This window comes from Psammomys obesus, unplaced genomic scaffold (genome assembly GCF_907164565.1).
Source record: "Psammomys obesus unplaced genomic scaffold, mPsaObe1.curated_primary_1811, whole genome shotgun sequence".
NCBI lineage: Eukaryota > Metazoa > Chordata > Mammalia > Rodentia > Muridae > Psammomys > Psammomys obesus.
In genome coordinates this window covers 29607035-29622164 of record NW_026585504.1, presented here as the reverse complement: position 1 = coordinate 29622164, position 15130 = coordinate 29607035, and the positions used below count along the sequence as shown (strand labels likewise).

Genomic DNA, 15130 nt, shown 5'->3' with positions numbered 1-15130 from the left:
TGTTTATTCGTATATATGTATGTTTGTTTGAGAAAAGGTCTCATGTAGCCTAGGCTAGTCTTACACTTCTGATCCTTCTGTCTCTACCTCCCAAGTGCTGGGATTATAGGTGTGCAGTGCGGTGCTCAATTTGCTATGAAACATTTCAAAGGAGCTTCATTGTTTACATGCCATATAGCCCCCCACCCCCTTAGAGTGTACAATGCAACAGTTTCTGATAAAGTTACAGAATTGTGTCACAACCAACCACTAAGATACTGGCTTACTCTGGATATTTTGTATAAATGAAATTTTGCAGTATGGTTGTTTGTGCCTTAGTTCTTAAAGTCTCTATAGCATATCAATATTTTGCTTTTTCTTGCCAAACAATGTTCCACTACCTGCATATACTTCCTTATTTATTCCTTTATCAGGTGGCTGGTGAGTTGATTCTCATTTCTGGCTTTTGAGAATAAAGAATTCTTCTAGTGAATGGTATATATACAAGTTGTTGTTGTTTTTTTTTAATCCTGAACATAAGCTTTTATGTCTCTTAGGAATATACCTAGGATTTCTGGATAATATGGCCACTTTGGGGCTATTTTTTGTGGGGTTTACAGGTATTTTTGAATACCTGCTTCACAGAGATGTGTGTGAAAGCTACCTCACCCCTATCCCCGCAGGCTCTCAGTATACGCTGATATATTGCAAGTATGGGTAAGAATTCTGTGCCGGCTGGACTGGAAATAAAATCATTGCAGAAACCATTCCAGAACTGTACCTGAAGGAGAGCATTCTTTTCAGAGCAGAGTACCCATAAAGAGTTAAGTGGCCATCCGTGAGTGCTAGACAGTTGTCCTTCATTCCAGGCTGCCTCAACTCCTAGGAAATGCATTGCTTTCTGGTATCTTGGGACTACAAGCAAGGCCGGAGGGATGTAGAGCTTCAAAAAGAACAGCCTGAAAAGTCAGGCTAATTTCGGGGCGGGGAGATAGCTCAGTCAGAAAAGTACTCGCCCTGTAAACATGAGGACCTCAGCTCAGCATCCCCCTACCCATCTAAAAATTCCAGGTGTGCTTGTAATCTCAGCACTGGGGAAGTAGAGGCAGGGGCTCCCTGGGGGTTGCTAGGCAGCCAGCCTCGCCAAATTGGTGAGCTCTAGGTTCAGTGAGTGACTGTCACGGGGAGAGAGACCAAGGAAGAAACAGGGTATCTGTTTAGGGTCTCCATATGAACATTCATCCATATGTACATGCAGCTGAACACACACCACACACACACACACACACACACACACACACACACACACAGTCAATTTGATCTGCAAAACTGATCAGTGGACTAAGAGCCGAAGACATGCACTACCCGTGCCCTTCTGGGGACGTGACATCTCTTCTTGTAAATGTCATCACTTTCTTGGTGCTATCTGGTAAGAACTGAGTCATGAGGTGCCGACAAAACCCCAGTGCACTTCACACGGAGCCTGAAGCATTCTGCTCATTCCTGAGATGCTCACGCTGTCAGCCTGCTGCACCGATGGTAAACAACTCGCCTGGGATGAGATCCTGCCACTGTGGCTTTTTCTCGGCCTGTCTGCGTGAGGCGCAGAACCAGAACCAGACAGTTTGCCTCTGAGGGTGAATTTCGGGGCTCGCAGTGAGGTGGGGTGGCTGCAAGGTGATGACGAATAGGTGAAATGGCCTCCTTCACAGAGCTCTGTTCCAGAGTAAGCGGGTAAGGCTCGGTATTCGGGTAAGGCTCGGTATTTCCAAAAGGTGGCCCCGAAGCAACTTCAACCTTTTGTTTGCAGCCACAGCACAGGGTATGAGAGCGAGAACCACACGACCCCCATCCTCTGTGGTGCCCAGTACAGAATACACACCCATGGCGTCTTCCGAGGCATCCAGGTGAGTGCTGGGGGGCCCAGACACAGCACTGCGTCTTCTGCTCACGTGCCCTACAGCAGCACCCCGCTAGTGGGACCGTCTGGCAGGTGTTTGCCATCAGAGATGCCCCACTGGCAGAGTTGGTGCCTTGCCTGACTGCCACCATGGTACTTCCTGCAGAATCTCACCCTTTCTCCCTTTAGGATTTTCTCCTTCCTCGGTGGGTGGTACAGTCCCTGCATGTTGGTCATCGGCGCTTGAGTTCGTGACTTGGACCCTTGACTTGCAGGAGTTGTTGTGTCTAATGAAGTGCTTGTGGAACTGTCTGGCCCAGTGTTGATGATAGCATCAACAACAGCGGTGTGGTTAAATTTAGACACAGGCTTTTACAACATGGATTTTACCTGGCTTCTGGGTTTACACACAATATTTACAAAATGTGTAGTATTTCCATGTCCACCTTCACATGATGTCCCTGGCACGCTTCGCTTCACTTGTTACAGTAGATGTCAGTACACATCTGTGACTCACCGGACAGTGCACGCCTTTAGTCCCAGCACTCAGGAGGCAGGGGCAGGTGGATCTCTGTGAGTTCAAGGCCAGCCTGATCTACAGAGTGAGTTCCAGGACAGCCAAGGCTACACAGAGAAACTTTGTCTCAACAAACAAACAAACAAACAAACAAACAAACAAACAAACAATATTATGTGTAACTGAATTGCTTTGTCATATAGTTCCGTGTGCTTTGATACACAGATGTGTATCCACTCATCCCCCACCCACTCATCCCTCTTTCCCTCCCTCCCTCCATCCATCTATATATCTAGTATTAATATGGAGTAGTTTACTGTCTCAAAATGCTTATACTCCATTTACTCCTGCGCATCATGCCCCTTTCCCTTCCCTCTCTCCCCAGCAGTCACTTCCTGTTTCTCAGGATCCTGGATACTCTGTGTTGAATTTTCAGGCTAACTTCTTTGACTTAGCAATGTGAACTCATCACTCCTGCACGATTAGGCACGGCCTTTGTTCTCTCCTGTGATCCTCACTGCACATTTAAGAAGTAGGCATTTTAGAGTGAGGGGAACTGAAGAGAAGAGTCTTGTGTAAAACCACATGGCTGGTAAGCGGGAGCTGAGGTGTGTAATACAAATTTTATAGGACGCCACCACCCTTGTTTCGCTGATTAATGTTGTTTATTAGTGGAAATTAAATAATGTTATTTATCGGTGGAAACAGGAAGGTGAGGTCTCTGTGAGTGAAGGGTTTTCAGGGGAGGCCCCAAGCCTCTTTTGGGTAGTCAGAACCACGGTTACCAGGGACTCGACATCTGCTATTTACAAACACAAGAGAAATGGCTGGAGTATCATCTCAAGGAAAGTTAAGGCCCAGGAAATAAGCTACATGTGGGCCAGGCTCTATGTGGTATGGGCAAGGAACTGTACTTCATGGAACCAGACAGTGTGCCCTGCCATCCCAGGCTCTTCTTGTGCTGAGAAATAAATGAGCTACAGACATGTGGAGATGTGACAGAGCTTCGAAGGAGTCATATGAATGTCCCACAACAGACATTATCAGCATCCTTCGCCAGATTGCAGGCTGACAGTAACAGCTGTTTGTTTGTTTGTTTTTAGTCCTATTTCCACATGTTTATCTAGAATAAAAAGAGACGAAAAAGGCTCATTGTTCTTGTCTTCCCACCAGACTTTATCAGATCCGCTGTCTGGTCCTTTAGTATAGTCTCCCCGGTACTATTTTCTAGGTACTATTTTCCTACTTACTCTTTTTCTTTTAGAATATGCCAAGAAAACCACTGGCCTACTGGCCTACCATTTACTCGCATAGCACCATTATTGCTGGGAGAAAGGCAAATGGTTTGACATACACTATGACCTACCAATACAATATTGTATGGCACTACAGAACATTCTCTTGCAAGTAAGTGCCCTCTCAGGGCAAGGCAAGTGAACCAGGTATAAGAATGCCAGTGTGGTGGATTGGAAGACACGCGGGGCAGGGAGTTGTGGAGCTTAGAGCATTGATTCTCAGCCTCTGGGTCATGACTCCTTTCGGGGTTGCATGCCAGACAGGCTTCATGGTAAATGTCTGCATTATGCTTTCTTTATCACTTACCGACACGTGAAGCTCAGGTCGGTTCTGGCCTCATTCAGTGTTTCGGTGTCTCTAGTAAGAACTTTCTCATCCGTTTTTCGATTGTGTCCATAATCATGTGATCACGTCTCCAGTTGGGAGGACGTACATACAGTGTGGGCTCCAGAATCCTAGACCTTGTGTCTCAAGTGAGGGATGGACTGGGGACTCTCCCAGGCACTAATTTTTCTTCTCTAGAGGATCTATCCGAGGGACCCTAAAGATGCTTCCTTTCAAATCCAAGTTCTGGTGATCAGTAGTAATGACATCCGAAAGCAGCATCATGGAGTTTCCTAGTCTGTCATCCATTAATGATGTCTGACACAGGCATCTAGGGTATGGAGGTTGAAATTTTTTTTTTTTTGTCTCATGCCATACCTTCCTTCTCTTCTTTTGGTATGTTTCAGTGCCCACTTTCCCATGGGACTGGCATGAGGGTTCACACGTGGCCCAAGGCCCCCATCTCTCTTCTGTTCTGCCTGCAGGATGTACGGCGTGTCTCTGGAGTGGCCTCCACGCTTGTCCGGTCGGCCTCTGAAACCAGCGAGAAACGTCCTTTCATGTGTGCGTACCCGGGCTGCAATAAGAGATATTTCAAGCTGTCCCACTTACAGATGCACAGCCGGAAGCACACTGGTGAGTGTGTCTGATGCCTAGACATGAGCAGTGGTGGCTCATGAGCTCCCATTCTGGACTCTAGTTACTCCTTAGGACACAGGGGACTTGTGGGATGGAAAGCTGGCGCTTTCAGAAGTCAGCCCAAGGTAATTTGCCCAGGCCTTCGGGGCCGTTGGTGTGCTGGTTTCCCATCCTTTATTAAAGAAATCGGTGAACCATGTTCAAGAAAGCAGAACAGGGTGGTGGAAAGCAAAGGATGCAGAATGAAAAAAGTGTTTATACGTTGCATTCCCCATTACCTGGTGAGACCATGAGCTAATTGTTCACCATCCCTCTGAACTCCAGGTGCTTTGTGTGGACAACGAAGGTGATAACGCCTTCACTGCACGATTCTTGAGCCTTGCACTTCAGTTCAAATTGTCCTACAGCAATTGTAGCTGTAGCACACCTAGCAGAGGATTCAGGTTTCTAGGCCTGAATAAACGATAGTTTTATTCCTGAAGGACAGTTAGCATCTTTAACAGGGAAGACAAACCTGGGATAGGACAGTCAGATGACTCAGTGATTGATGGGCAAGGTCACCATGAACTTTGAAGGTTAGGTCCAAAGGTACACTTTGGTGTTCTGGAACCGATTCTTTGATGAAGAAGGCCATGAAGTTTCCAAGCAGGCTATTCTAGGTATTTCTTTTGCATCTGTCACTGAACTCCTGACAAATGTATTCATTTTTGGCTCATGGTTTGGGGCACAGTTTACTACAGCAGGGAAGGTTGTGTTGGGAACATCCTTAAAGCTCTGGAAGTGGGAGAATAAGGCCCATTGTTCATGTCTCTGGATGAAGCAGAGAGAGAGAGATGGGAGCCAGGAGCCAGAAGTCCATCAGGCTATAAGGGTCAAAAGTCCACTGTTTGTTGTTATGTTTCACCTCCTAAATGATCCACAACCCCTCAACACTATGAGCTTAAGACCAAGGGGTCAAATGCATGAGTTGGTGTGGGGACATTCAGTTATTCAAACCATGCGAGAGCATTGCAGAGCAAATGGCATTTGTGGGATGTACATTTAACACTTTGATGGGTGGGAATCGACACATAATGATGAGGGGTGTTGCTTGAGGAGGGCTCAGGAGCGGTGAGGTCAGGAGACACACAGGAAGACCAGAGAAGCATCAGCGGTAGTGAGGCAGGAAAGGTAACTTGGAGCTATTCATCAAAGGAAAGACCCTACTGGTCTCCAAGTAGCTCGATCTCCATCCCAGAATTCAGTGAGTCAGATCTTGAGGAGGTGGGAACACTTGCAGAAGCTCAACGTGCCCCAGAGGACTCCTCGCCCAGGGTTTGGTTGTATTTTTACTGTGGAGACGGGGTGGGGCCCTTCTTTCTGAGTCCAGGGTTGCACAATCCTATCACTGACTCGGTTCAGATGAAAGGACAGCAATCTTGCTAAATGCTTCAGTTGGGGAATCTCACAAGCATGGAGTCGTTTATGTTGGGCCCAAGAACAATAAGTCAGTAGCCGAGAACACCAGCCCTTCAGGCCATAAAACAAAGGACACTTAAGTCACGAGGCCAGCCTCAAGGCGTATCTCTCCAAAATTCTATCTCCAACTCAACCAAGGAGTTTGAAACAAACTCTTTTTGTTTTGGTTTGTTGGCCTCTCTAAATAGCCCTTGGTAATATATGTATTTTTTTTTTGAACATTGCTTCAGTGCTAGGTACCAGTCTATCCCCTCTGCGTGGATGGGCTGTTCCAATCTGTCCATGACCCCTTTGAACTTGTCCGGTTATTGGCTCCAGTTCACAGTGAGGGAACTTCATTCACTCCCCCACTGTGTCCACGGGCGCGTGTGCAGGTGGGATTTGTATCTTCTTAGAAATCTACAGCACTGCCCTAGTGAGCTCCCCGGAAGTGCTTTGGGCATTTTAGGATCCCCTCATCTGTGTTTAGGAGGGCTTGCGTGTGATGCCGTTCTACTTCCAGCGTGGTACTCAGAATGATGTGTGTCTTCCCTAAGGTGAGAAACCATACCAGTGTGACTTCAAGGACTGCGAGAGACGGTTTTCTCGCTCAGACCAGCTCAAAAGGCACCAAAGGAGACACACAGGTTTGTAGGTTCACTTCTCGTAGCCAGCAGTCACAGGCGCTTGAGTTAGAGCTGAGTTTGTGACTGTCTTCTCTGCCGAACCCGGATGAGAGGGTCATCTATCCGTTTAATTTTTCTAACTTTCTTCCCCTCATCTGGAGACTTTTCTTTTAAAAAGGAGAGGGGCTGTGGAGATGATGGCTCAGCTGTCAAGAGGACTTGGTTTTGCAGGGGACTTGGGTTTGGTTCTCAGCATCCACATCACGAGGCCCATAAGCACAGCCCCAAGGGATCTGACATTCTACTAGTCTCCGAGGGCAATGCACACACATATTACACACACACACACACACACACACACACACACACACTGTAAATAATAATTAAAAAAAAAAACACCAAGTCTTTCCTTACAAAGAAGAGAAAAGAAAGAAAGGAAACAGCTCATATTTGTCATGAGAACCACAGCACAAGTCAGATTCCACGGCACGCTGGTGATCCCCTGATGAGCAGTCAGGAACCAGGGCAGTGGAGAGAAACTGGTTTGTAGTGGTTCACTTTTCTCAGTCTCTTTAACACTTGGCTGCTGGTGAGAATTGGATTTTGTGGTTAGGGAATGGTTTTCTCCAAGTCAGGAGCAGCTCCTGAAGGCTGCCTTACAGAATCAGGTGGCTTCTGCTGGGCCTCGGGATCAAGGAGATGTGCAGGTAGACACAGACCTGGCTGATGTGATGGATCTGCCGGGCTTCTCCAGCTGCCAAAAAGCCGGCCTTCTGGGTCTCGCTGTGCCCCGCATTGTTAGGGCCGAGTCTAGACCTTCTCTGTCCGTTTAGGTGTGAAACCATTCCAGTGTAAAACTTGTCAGCGAAAGTTTTCCCGGTCCGACCACCTGAAGACCCACACCAGGACTCATACAGGTAAAACAAGTGCGTAAACTTTTCTTCACATTTATTTTTCATTATTTTCTTAAGCTACTGTCGAATGAAACTGTTTGTAGTGAGAGAGACTCATGTAAAAGTTCTAGAGTTGGGAATCCATTCAGAGAGTGACAGTGTCTTTAAACGATAAATGGGAATGTTTTTCAGAGAAAGGGTTGAAGAGCGCTGGGCTAGGGCTAGGGAAGAGAATATCCAGGGTGTTCGGAACCAAGCCGGAGAGATGATCTGATCCCTGCTGTCCCCAGTTTGCTGTGTCACTGATGGAGCAATCAACCTCTCAGCGCTATCAGAATTCAAGATACTCTTGTTTTGCCGAGAGTAAAACATGTTTCACCCCAGACTGAAGAGTGTACTCCTTGCTTCCTTAGAGTAAAGCTCTGTGAGGAGTCTAGATTTCTGCCAGATTAACATAAACTCACGGATATATTTCCTTTATACTAGCACAGAGAGGAGAATCGGGGGATTGACACAGCCAGTGGCTGCTGAAGCCTTCTGCTTGCCGATAAGGCTAATGAGCTTCATGGTGAAAATAGCAGGAGGCAGGGCTGTCTCTTAGGTTAGCTCCCCATCCTTAGAGCATCAATGGAAGAAGAGAAGGGTGGGCATTTTTAATCCTCATTTAACAGATGAGTGATGGTGGTGATTAGGGGATTTGCCCGAGCCAAAAAGCAATTGGATGTTGCCCTCAGTGGTGATGGCTCCGACCCCATCCCATCCCTAGTCTTTCTATTGGAGAAAGAGTATGAGTTCATGTAGCCACCCCAGGAAGCCAGGGAACTGAAGAGTCAGCCAGGGTCAGCCAGGCTGGGTGTCACTGGGAGGACTGATAGGAGAAAGAAGTGAGAAGTGTCCACGAGGAGGTGGGAGTGGCAGGCAGGAGCCGGGTTAGGAAAAGCAGATGGACAGTGAGTAGGAGACAGAGATCCATGACACTTTAAGTTTCTCAGAAAGTCCCTGGTCCTTAGCACAGGCAGGATATGCCTTAAGATACGTCAAAGCACCTGTGTCCCAGTGTTGGAGAGATAAGAGTCTTATTCTCCTTCTTTGGGTATCTTTGACATGTTGTCTTTCAGTCCGACATTTCTCAATGAGGCTATTAATCCCCTGGGAAGGTCCTCCAGGTGGCACAGGGCTTGGCTCCTGTGGTATTTTCCTCGGCGAGCCCTGGGGATGTGATAGGCCAAGTGTAGGCTTTGGGATTAGCCGTGCCTGGGTTTGAATCCTGCCTGGACCTGGCCGCAGCAGCCATACATCCTCATCTGTAGAGTGAGGATAACGTTTCTTCGTGAGGCTGTTTTGAGGGACACACACGGCAACAGACATACTTCTGCAGGTAACGCCTGTGTGTTAGGCATTACACGCAAGGTATTTATTGGCTTTAAGGAGAGTAAGAGCCCCCGAGATGGATCACCAGAAGGGTTGCTGCAACTGGGAATGACCCTTTCACACAGCTCATTTCTGAGTCACACTTTGCACTAAAAAGAAGCAAATGGGATTCAAATTGGTATCCATGATTTATTTTACTCATCTCTCTATAGAGACTAAAGCCGCAGTCCCAGATCTACTGCTGGCCAGCCACCAGCCAGCAGCGTGCAGGGTGGTGTGGTTCAGAGGCCCCTGCAGCTCAGATCCCACTTACAGAACAGCAGGGACCCATTGGCAGGGCCTCCGAGCATCCTTAGAGATGAAACAGAAGTTTCCCAGAATCCCTGAGTTCTTGAGTTCCTTAGAGATTCCCACCAACCAGACTTCTCTCCCATTTCCACCGTTTCCCGTTTTACTTTGTTTACAGTGCTTCTGGTCTTTAAACCCTCGCAAAAGGCATTGCCACTTCCAGGCGGCCGGCGAAGAGTCAGTTGGTTAGCTTAGGGAATGGCCCAGGGGAGTCTGGGGCGGGTTGTGGTGATTTAACTCGGGCCTTTGATAGTTGAACCTGTGGCCGGGCGCTCTGCTGCGAGGGTCTCTGACAGGCAATTGTGTCAACAGGTGAAAAGCCCTTCAGCTGTCGGTGGCACAGTTGTCAGAAAAAGTTCGCGCGGTCAGACGAGTTGGTCCGCCATCACAACATGCACCAGAGAAACATGACCAAGCTCCAGCTGGCGCTTTGAGGGGCCCAACCCAGGGACAGCTCGGCATCCCAGGCCGAAGGTGAAGACTCTTCCGAATCTGCTTTTGATACTGCTCCCGATCACCCACGGAAGGACGCGTCGGCGGACCGTCATCCAACTTCTGAGGCAGCGCCCCTGTTTGACGACAGCCCAGCCCATCAGGTTTGCTGGCGGGAGTCTGTGCTCTGCCCGCTCTCAGTTAACTCCCAGGCCTGGAAAAGGGGCTCACCGTGTCTTTAAAGCACACTGCCATTCGGTCTGAGTTTTCTACTGCTAGAAGAGCCGTTGTTGGTAACGTCTCCCTACCTTCCCCTTCCCCTTTATGCTCATTTTCACCAGGATCGAAGCGATTGTTCCATTTTCCTTGGCGGGATATTTATAGGTCAGAGCATGTGTATGTGTCTGCTAATGGAAACTTTTGTCATGGTTCTCATTTACTAACAGCCCTAGAAAGAAAGAAATCCGAGAGAAAGGCACCAGGGGCAAAAGTATGGTGCAGGCCTCCAGAGGTCAGACTGCAAACATGGAAGGCAGGGTGTAATTCTACCAGGCGACTGTCAAAGCTCATAGGTTTCAGGTAACTGCATAGTGGATTAGAAGTAACCAGAAGCCCTGTGTGGAAACCTGAAGGAGCCTTCCTGTTCAGCGATTCACTGTTAACATTAGCACTGTGCTCTTAAGAAATGATACTGTAAGAGCAGAGATTGTTTAAAATGTTCTTGACTTACTTTTCAGTTGTAATTAGATACGTCTTCAGAGTTGTGCTTTCCTTCTCATTCAGAGGAAGTGGAAGAATTCATTTCCGTCATCTGGGGTGTCTTCAGAGTGTACAGACCACACTGGCTATGTGGCTTCAAGTTGTAAAAATTAAAATGACTTTAAGAGAAACTAGGGGCTGGTCCAGGATCTTCACTGGTAAGACTGTTCTTAAGTAACTTAAGTATCTTTGAATCTGCAAGTATTGTGGGAGGGGGGAAAGATATATTATTGTGAGGAAATTCATTGTTTAAAGGTGTGTGTGTTGTTTTGTTTTTTTAAAGGGTTTATTATTTACTGTTGCTTGAAATACTATGTAAATATATATATATATGATGTGCTCTTTGTCAACTAAAATTAGGAGGTGTATGATATTAGCTACATCACTGTGTGGATGTTCAATCTTACAGTGTATTGATGATAATGCTAAAAATGTAACCTGCAGTTTGTTTGTTTGTTTGTTTTTCACTTGGCTGTCAATTAAAGTCTATTCAAAAAGATAATGCAGGAGTCTGTTGGTTGTATTGTGTTCAAATCTCAAGGCCAGTTGAAACTCTTCTAAACAGGGAATCATGCCTATCAACACTGATAGCCGCTAGGCACAGCCCGTCCGGGTTCCTGACCACAGTTGACTTCTTTTGTTGGGCTCTGGGAACGGTCTGGAGCAACCTTACACCTGCACCATGGAGAGATTGCCCTTGTGTGACGTCCTGGGGGCTCGCTCGTAGTGTGGTGTGTATTGTGGTTCAAGGCTTGTTTTAATCGATTTCTTCTGATGTCTGGCCTTTTTGAAAAGCTCACTGATACCTTCCCGGGATCAGGGGGGGCAGTAGTTGAACCCCTGGTACAGCTGTATTTTACAGCTGTAGCTACTGTGACTCATCTCAGCAGGTGGGAAAGCTTAGCCTTTAGAGGGCAGTTGAGCGCGCTAGCAGAGACCCACACACTCTTCACGGCCTGTCAACTCTCTGGTCCTGGTATACGGTTTTCCATCATAAGGACAGCAATTTGTTCAGCCTCCCTTGGCTCCAGTACCTTAGAGCTTGCATGAAATCCAGGTACTGTGTCTTCATTTACACAAAGGAGCCTAGCTGCAGAGTGCAGCTCAAAGTCAGGAAGGCCTAAAAGCGGGGTCTGGAGTCTCTTTTCCTTCGGCATCTGGCTCTTGAATCACTGTTAATTATAGTGATTGCGGTGACTCATGTGTATCAGCCGTTTTTATCTTTTCCTGCCAGAAGACAGCATTTCTCTGGAGAAGCTCAGGACAAGCATGGCAGACATCAGTGAGTCAGAGAGCTGGGGTTTCACAACAAAAGTCCAACCACATTGTTCCCTCTGCTTAGAGAAAGGCCAGAGATTCAAAGTCTGCAGCAGGGCAGCCTACAAGGAAGAGTGTGGGCTTTGGAAAGACGAACAGTCTAGGTTCAAATCCTACCTCTGCAGTTTTGTTTTGTTTTAATGTATGAAAAAGCAATAGCCCCCTCCCTGGCACAAGCACAGGACAATTAAAGAGAACAAAATCTAGTGTATAAAAAGGCTTATGAGAGTCTTCTGAAACTGTTGCCCATGAACCCCCATCCTTGGCTTGGTTTGCAGGGTCTGGCCATGCCCACAGGTCAGGCCTGCAAAATGACAAAATGTCCTTCCTCCTGTGCCTTGAACCACAGCGATTATTTGCGACCGCTGGGCTTCTTGCCAGCCTCTCCACGGCGACCGCATCTGTTTCGTGTCCTTTGCAGAGCACCCATTGACCCTGTGTTTCTGAGACCCATGGTGTGGACATTCTGCAGGCTGTCAGGAGGCAGCTGGTGGGTGGTGGTGGGTAGGTGCTCGCTCGCTGTGGTCAGGCCTGGAGACTGGCCAAAGGGCGCAGGTTCCCACCTTGTTTTCGCTCTAGTACCTGGCTCCGTACTTGGGATCTTTCGACACCATTTTAAGTGTCCTGTGCTCTCTCATCTCTGAATTTCTCTAGCCTCAAGAATCCGTTATCACTAAATGGTGCCTAGTGCCATTGTGGTGCTTTCTTGTGCTCTGTTTCAGTCTTCAGGGCAATCCTATCAGGCGGATAGGAAACATGTCCCTGTGTTATAGGTGAGGACATTGAGTCTCACCCATGCATAGCGGAGGAATGACTTGGTCGTTAATACCCATTTCCCACCAAAATGTGCTTGGTGATGAAAACCCACATTCTGCCCCGTTGTTTTAGTTTCTGTCAATCTTCCCAACCATAATGTGAACTTCTAACGTGGGGGGGGAGCCTTTCCCCTTCCCTGTGTTACTCATGTCATGTTTTCCCAGATTTAATGCGCATAGAAACCACCTGAAGCGTTTGCTGAGGTACAGGCTCTGTTACAGAGGTGCTGGCAGAAGGCCTGAACATCTTTGTTCTGACTCCATCCCGGATAATTCCTGCCATGGTGGGTAGTGGACAGCCACAGCCGGCATGTGTCAAGGAACCTATCGGCCGGGCTCAACAAGTATCTGCTGAAAGGGACTCAAAGGTGACACTCAAACACTAAGATGACATTTAACTATGCTAACCTTTGGGAATGGCCAGGGTTCTGCTTTGATAGTCCATGGGATTGAGGGTCAGGAGGATCATGCAGAAGGCACCAGAGGAACTATGCACACTAGCCCAGGAAATACATTCCATGAGGAGGTTACTCTTCAGACCCTGTCACCTTGTCTCAACTATTCGACAGACCCACCCTGTTCCATATTCATATTTCATATTCATCCAAAACCCACATGTCCAGTCTGTCACAGGAATGGCCAACTCCTTGGTACCAACCTCTGTATTAGTTACTTATGTATTGTTTTGATAAGACATGACCTAGGTAACTTACAAAAGAAAGTATTTAATTCAACTTACATTTTCCAGAGGGTTAGAGTCCATGATGGGAAAGAAAAGGCCTGAAAGGTAAGAAAAGCTAAAAGCTCATGTCTCAAAACCACAAGAGAAGGCATGGCAGGAAGCTCATGAAGCCTCAAAGTGTGCCCCCATGACATACTTCCTTCAGTTAGGCCACAGCTCCTAATCCTTCCCAGGCAGTTCAGCCAGTTGGTGACTGTTCAAACATAAGAGCCCATGGGGCCGTTCTCATTGCAGTGACTACAGCACCCTTATCAAACTCAGGCCAGCCAGTGTGCCCTTGAGGGTGTGTGCACATGCACACGGGTTTAGAACCAGGGATGTCTTAGGGGTTCTATTGCTACAATGAAACACCATGACCCAAAAGGAAGTTGGAGAGGAAAAAATTTTTTTGGCTTACACTTCCATATCGCCGTTTATCACTGAAGGAAGTCACAGCAGGAACTCAAACAGGGCAGGGAGGAGTGCTGCTTACTGACTTGCTTCACATGGCTTGGTCAGCCTGCTTTCCTATAGAACCCAGGACCACCAGCCCAGGGATGGCACCCCGCAATGGGCCAGGCCCTCCCACATCAATCCCTGATTAAGAAATGCCTTACAGCTGGATCTTACGGAGGCATTTTTTTTTCTCAATTTGCAGTTCCATCATTAAGATTACAGAACCTCTGGTTTGTGTGTCAAGTTTTCCTAAGACTAGCCAGCACAAAGCCTTTCAAACAGGGAATGGCTTTGCCCTTCTAGAAGCTTACTAGCCTCGGGTGGTTATGATAGAGGTGCTCATACTAGAGATGCAGCTAAACAGTCTATCATGGCCAGGACACTCGCCCTCTCTGCCAAAGGTTTTTCCATCCCTGCATGCCAGTGGTCCCCAGGTTTGAGAGATCCTGGTACAGAAGAGAGTCGCTTTCACCAGAAAGAGTTCTCACTAGCTAAGAGAGGAGAATGGGTGCTTTAGAACTGTGCTTTAGAACTGATACCTGAACCCACCTTTCTGAAGTAGCTACTCCAAGGAGGCATTTTTCTTTGAAGTATCTGAGCAGGCAGAGTAGCTTGTAGCTTGCATTCTGAGATGAATGCAAATGAACTATAGGAAAAACAGATCTTGAAGACAATATGAAGGCCTCTTGCTCTTTTCACGGACGGCTTTTCTTTTAGTGATCACTTATCAAATGGCTGAAATCTGTATAAATAGTCACTTGATCGAATCATGTAGAAGTTAATAAATAAAAGCACATTTAGAAGGCGATGGTTTGGTAAAATGCCAGTTGTATACACATGAGGATCTGAACTCGGATCTCCAGAGTCCATATAAAAAGCCAGGGGTAGCAGCACACCTTCCAACTTAGTACCAGCGGCAGAGGTAGGTGGATTCCAGAGCTCTGTGGCAGGTTAAATAGGCCAATTGATGAGCGCTGGGTTCAACGAGAGACCATGTCTCAAAAAGTAAGGTGGAGAGCCACATAGGCGGACACTCAGCATTGACCCCGGCCTTCACATGCACAGTACAAACACTCGAAACCACATAGAACAAAAACAATTTTTTATGATGGTCTCAAACCTGGTGGAATGCCCATCATCACTGAAGCTATACTGAGAAAATAGCTGCTTTGGTGGAAGGCTCTGGGCTTTTCTGTTTTCCTGTCAAAGTCCTGATTCTGTTCTTAGATGGATTTCACGGTGAGACAGAAAACAGGGAGGCGAGTCTCAAAGGGCTGGAACACTGCAGGATAACTCACAG

At 47.2% G+C, this 15130-nt stretch overlaps 1 protein-coding gene across 3 annotated transcripts in view; it reads left to right on the top strand.

Annotated features, from left to right (window-relative positions):
* The window catches only part of Wt1 (WT1 transcription factor), a 37973-nt gene extending 28139 nt beyond the window's left edge, over nucleotides 1–9834 (top strand). For 2 of the 3 annotated variants that reach the window (XM_055604194.1, XM_055604175.1), the window contains 5 exons: nucleotides 1790–1886; nucleotides 4502–4652; nucleotides 6650–6739; nucleotides 7552–7644; nucleotides 9643–9834. In XM_055604194.1, coding sequence (XP_055460169.1) covers nucleotides 1790–1886; nucleotides 4502–4652; nucleotides 6650–6739; nucleotides 7552–7644; nucleotides 9643–9764 — 553 coding nt within the window. In that variant the 3' untranslated portion in view covers nucleotides 9765–9834. The remainder of the gene's footprint in view (nucleotides 1–1789; nucleotides 1887–4501; nucleotides 4653–6649; nucleotides 6740–7551; nucleotides 7645–9642) is intronic. The other variant, XM_055604186.1, reaches the window with a different exon arrangement.
* Nucleotides 9835–15130: the final 5296 nt, after the last annotated feature.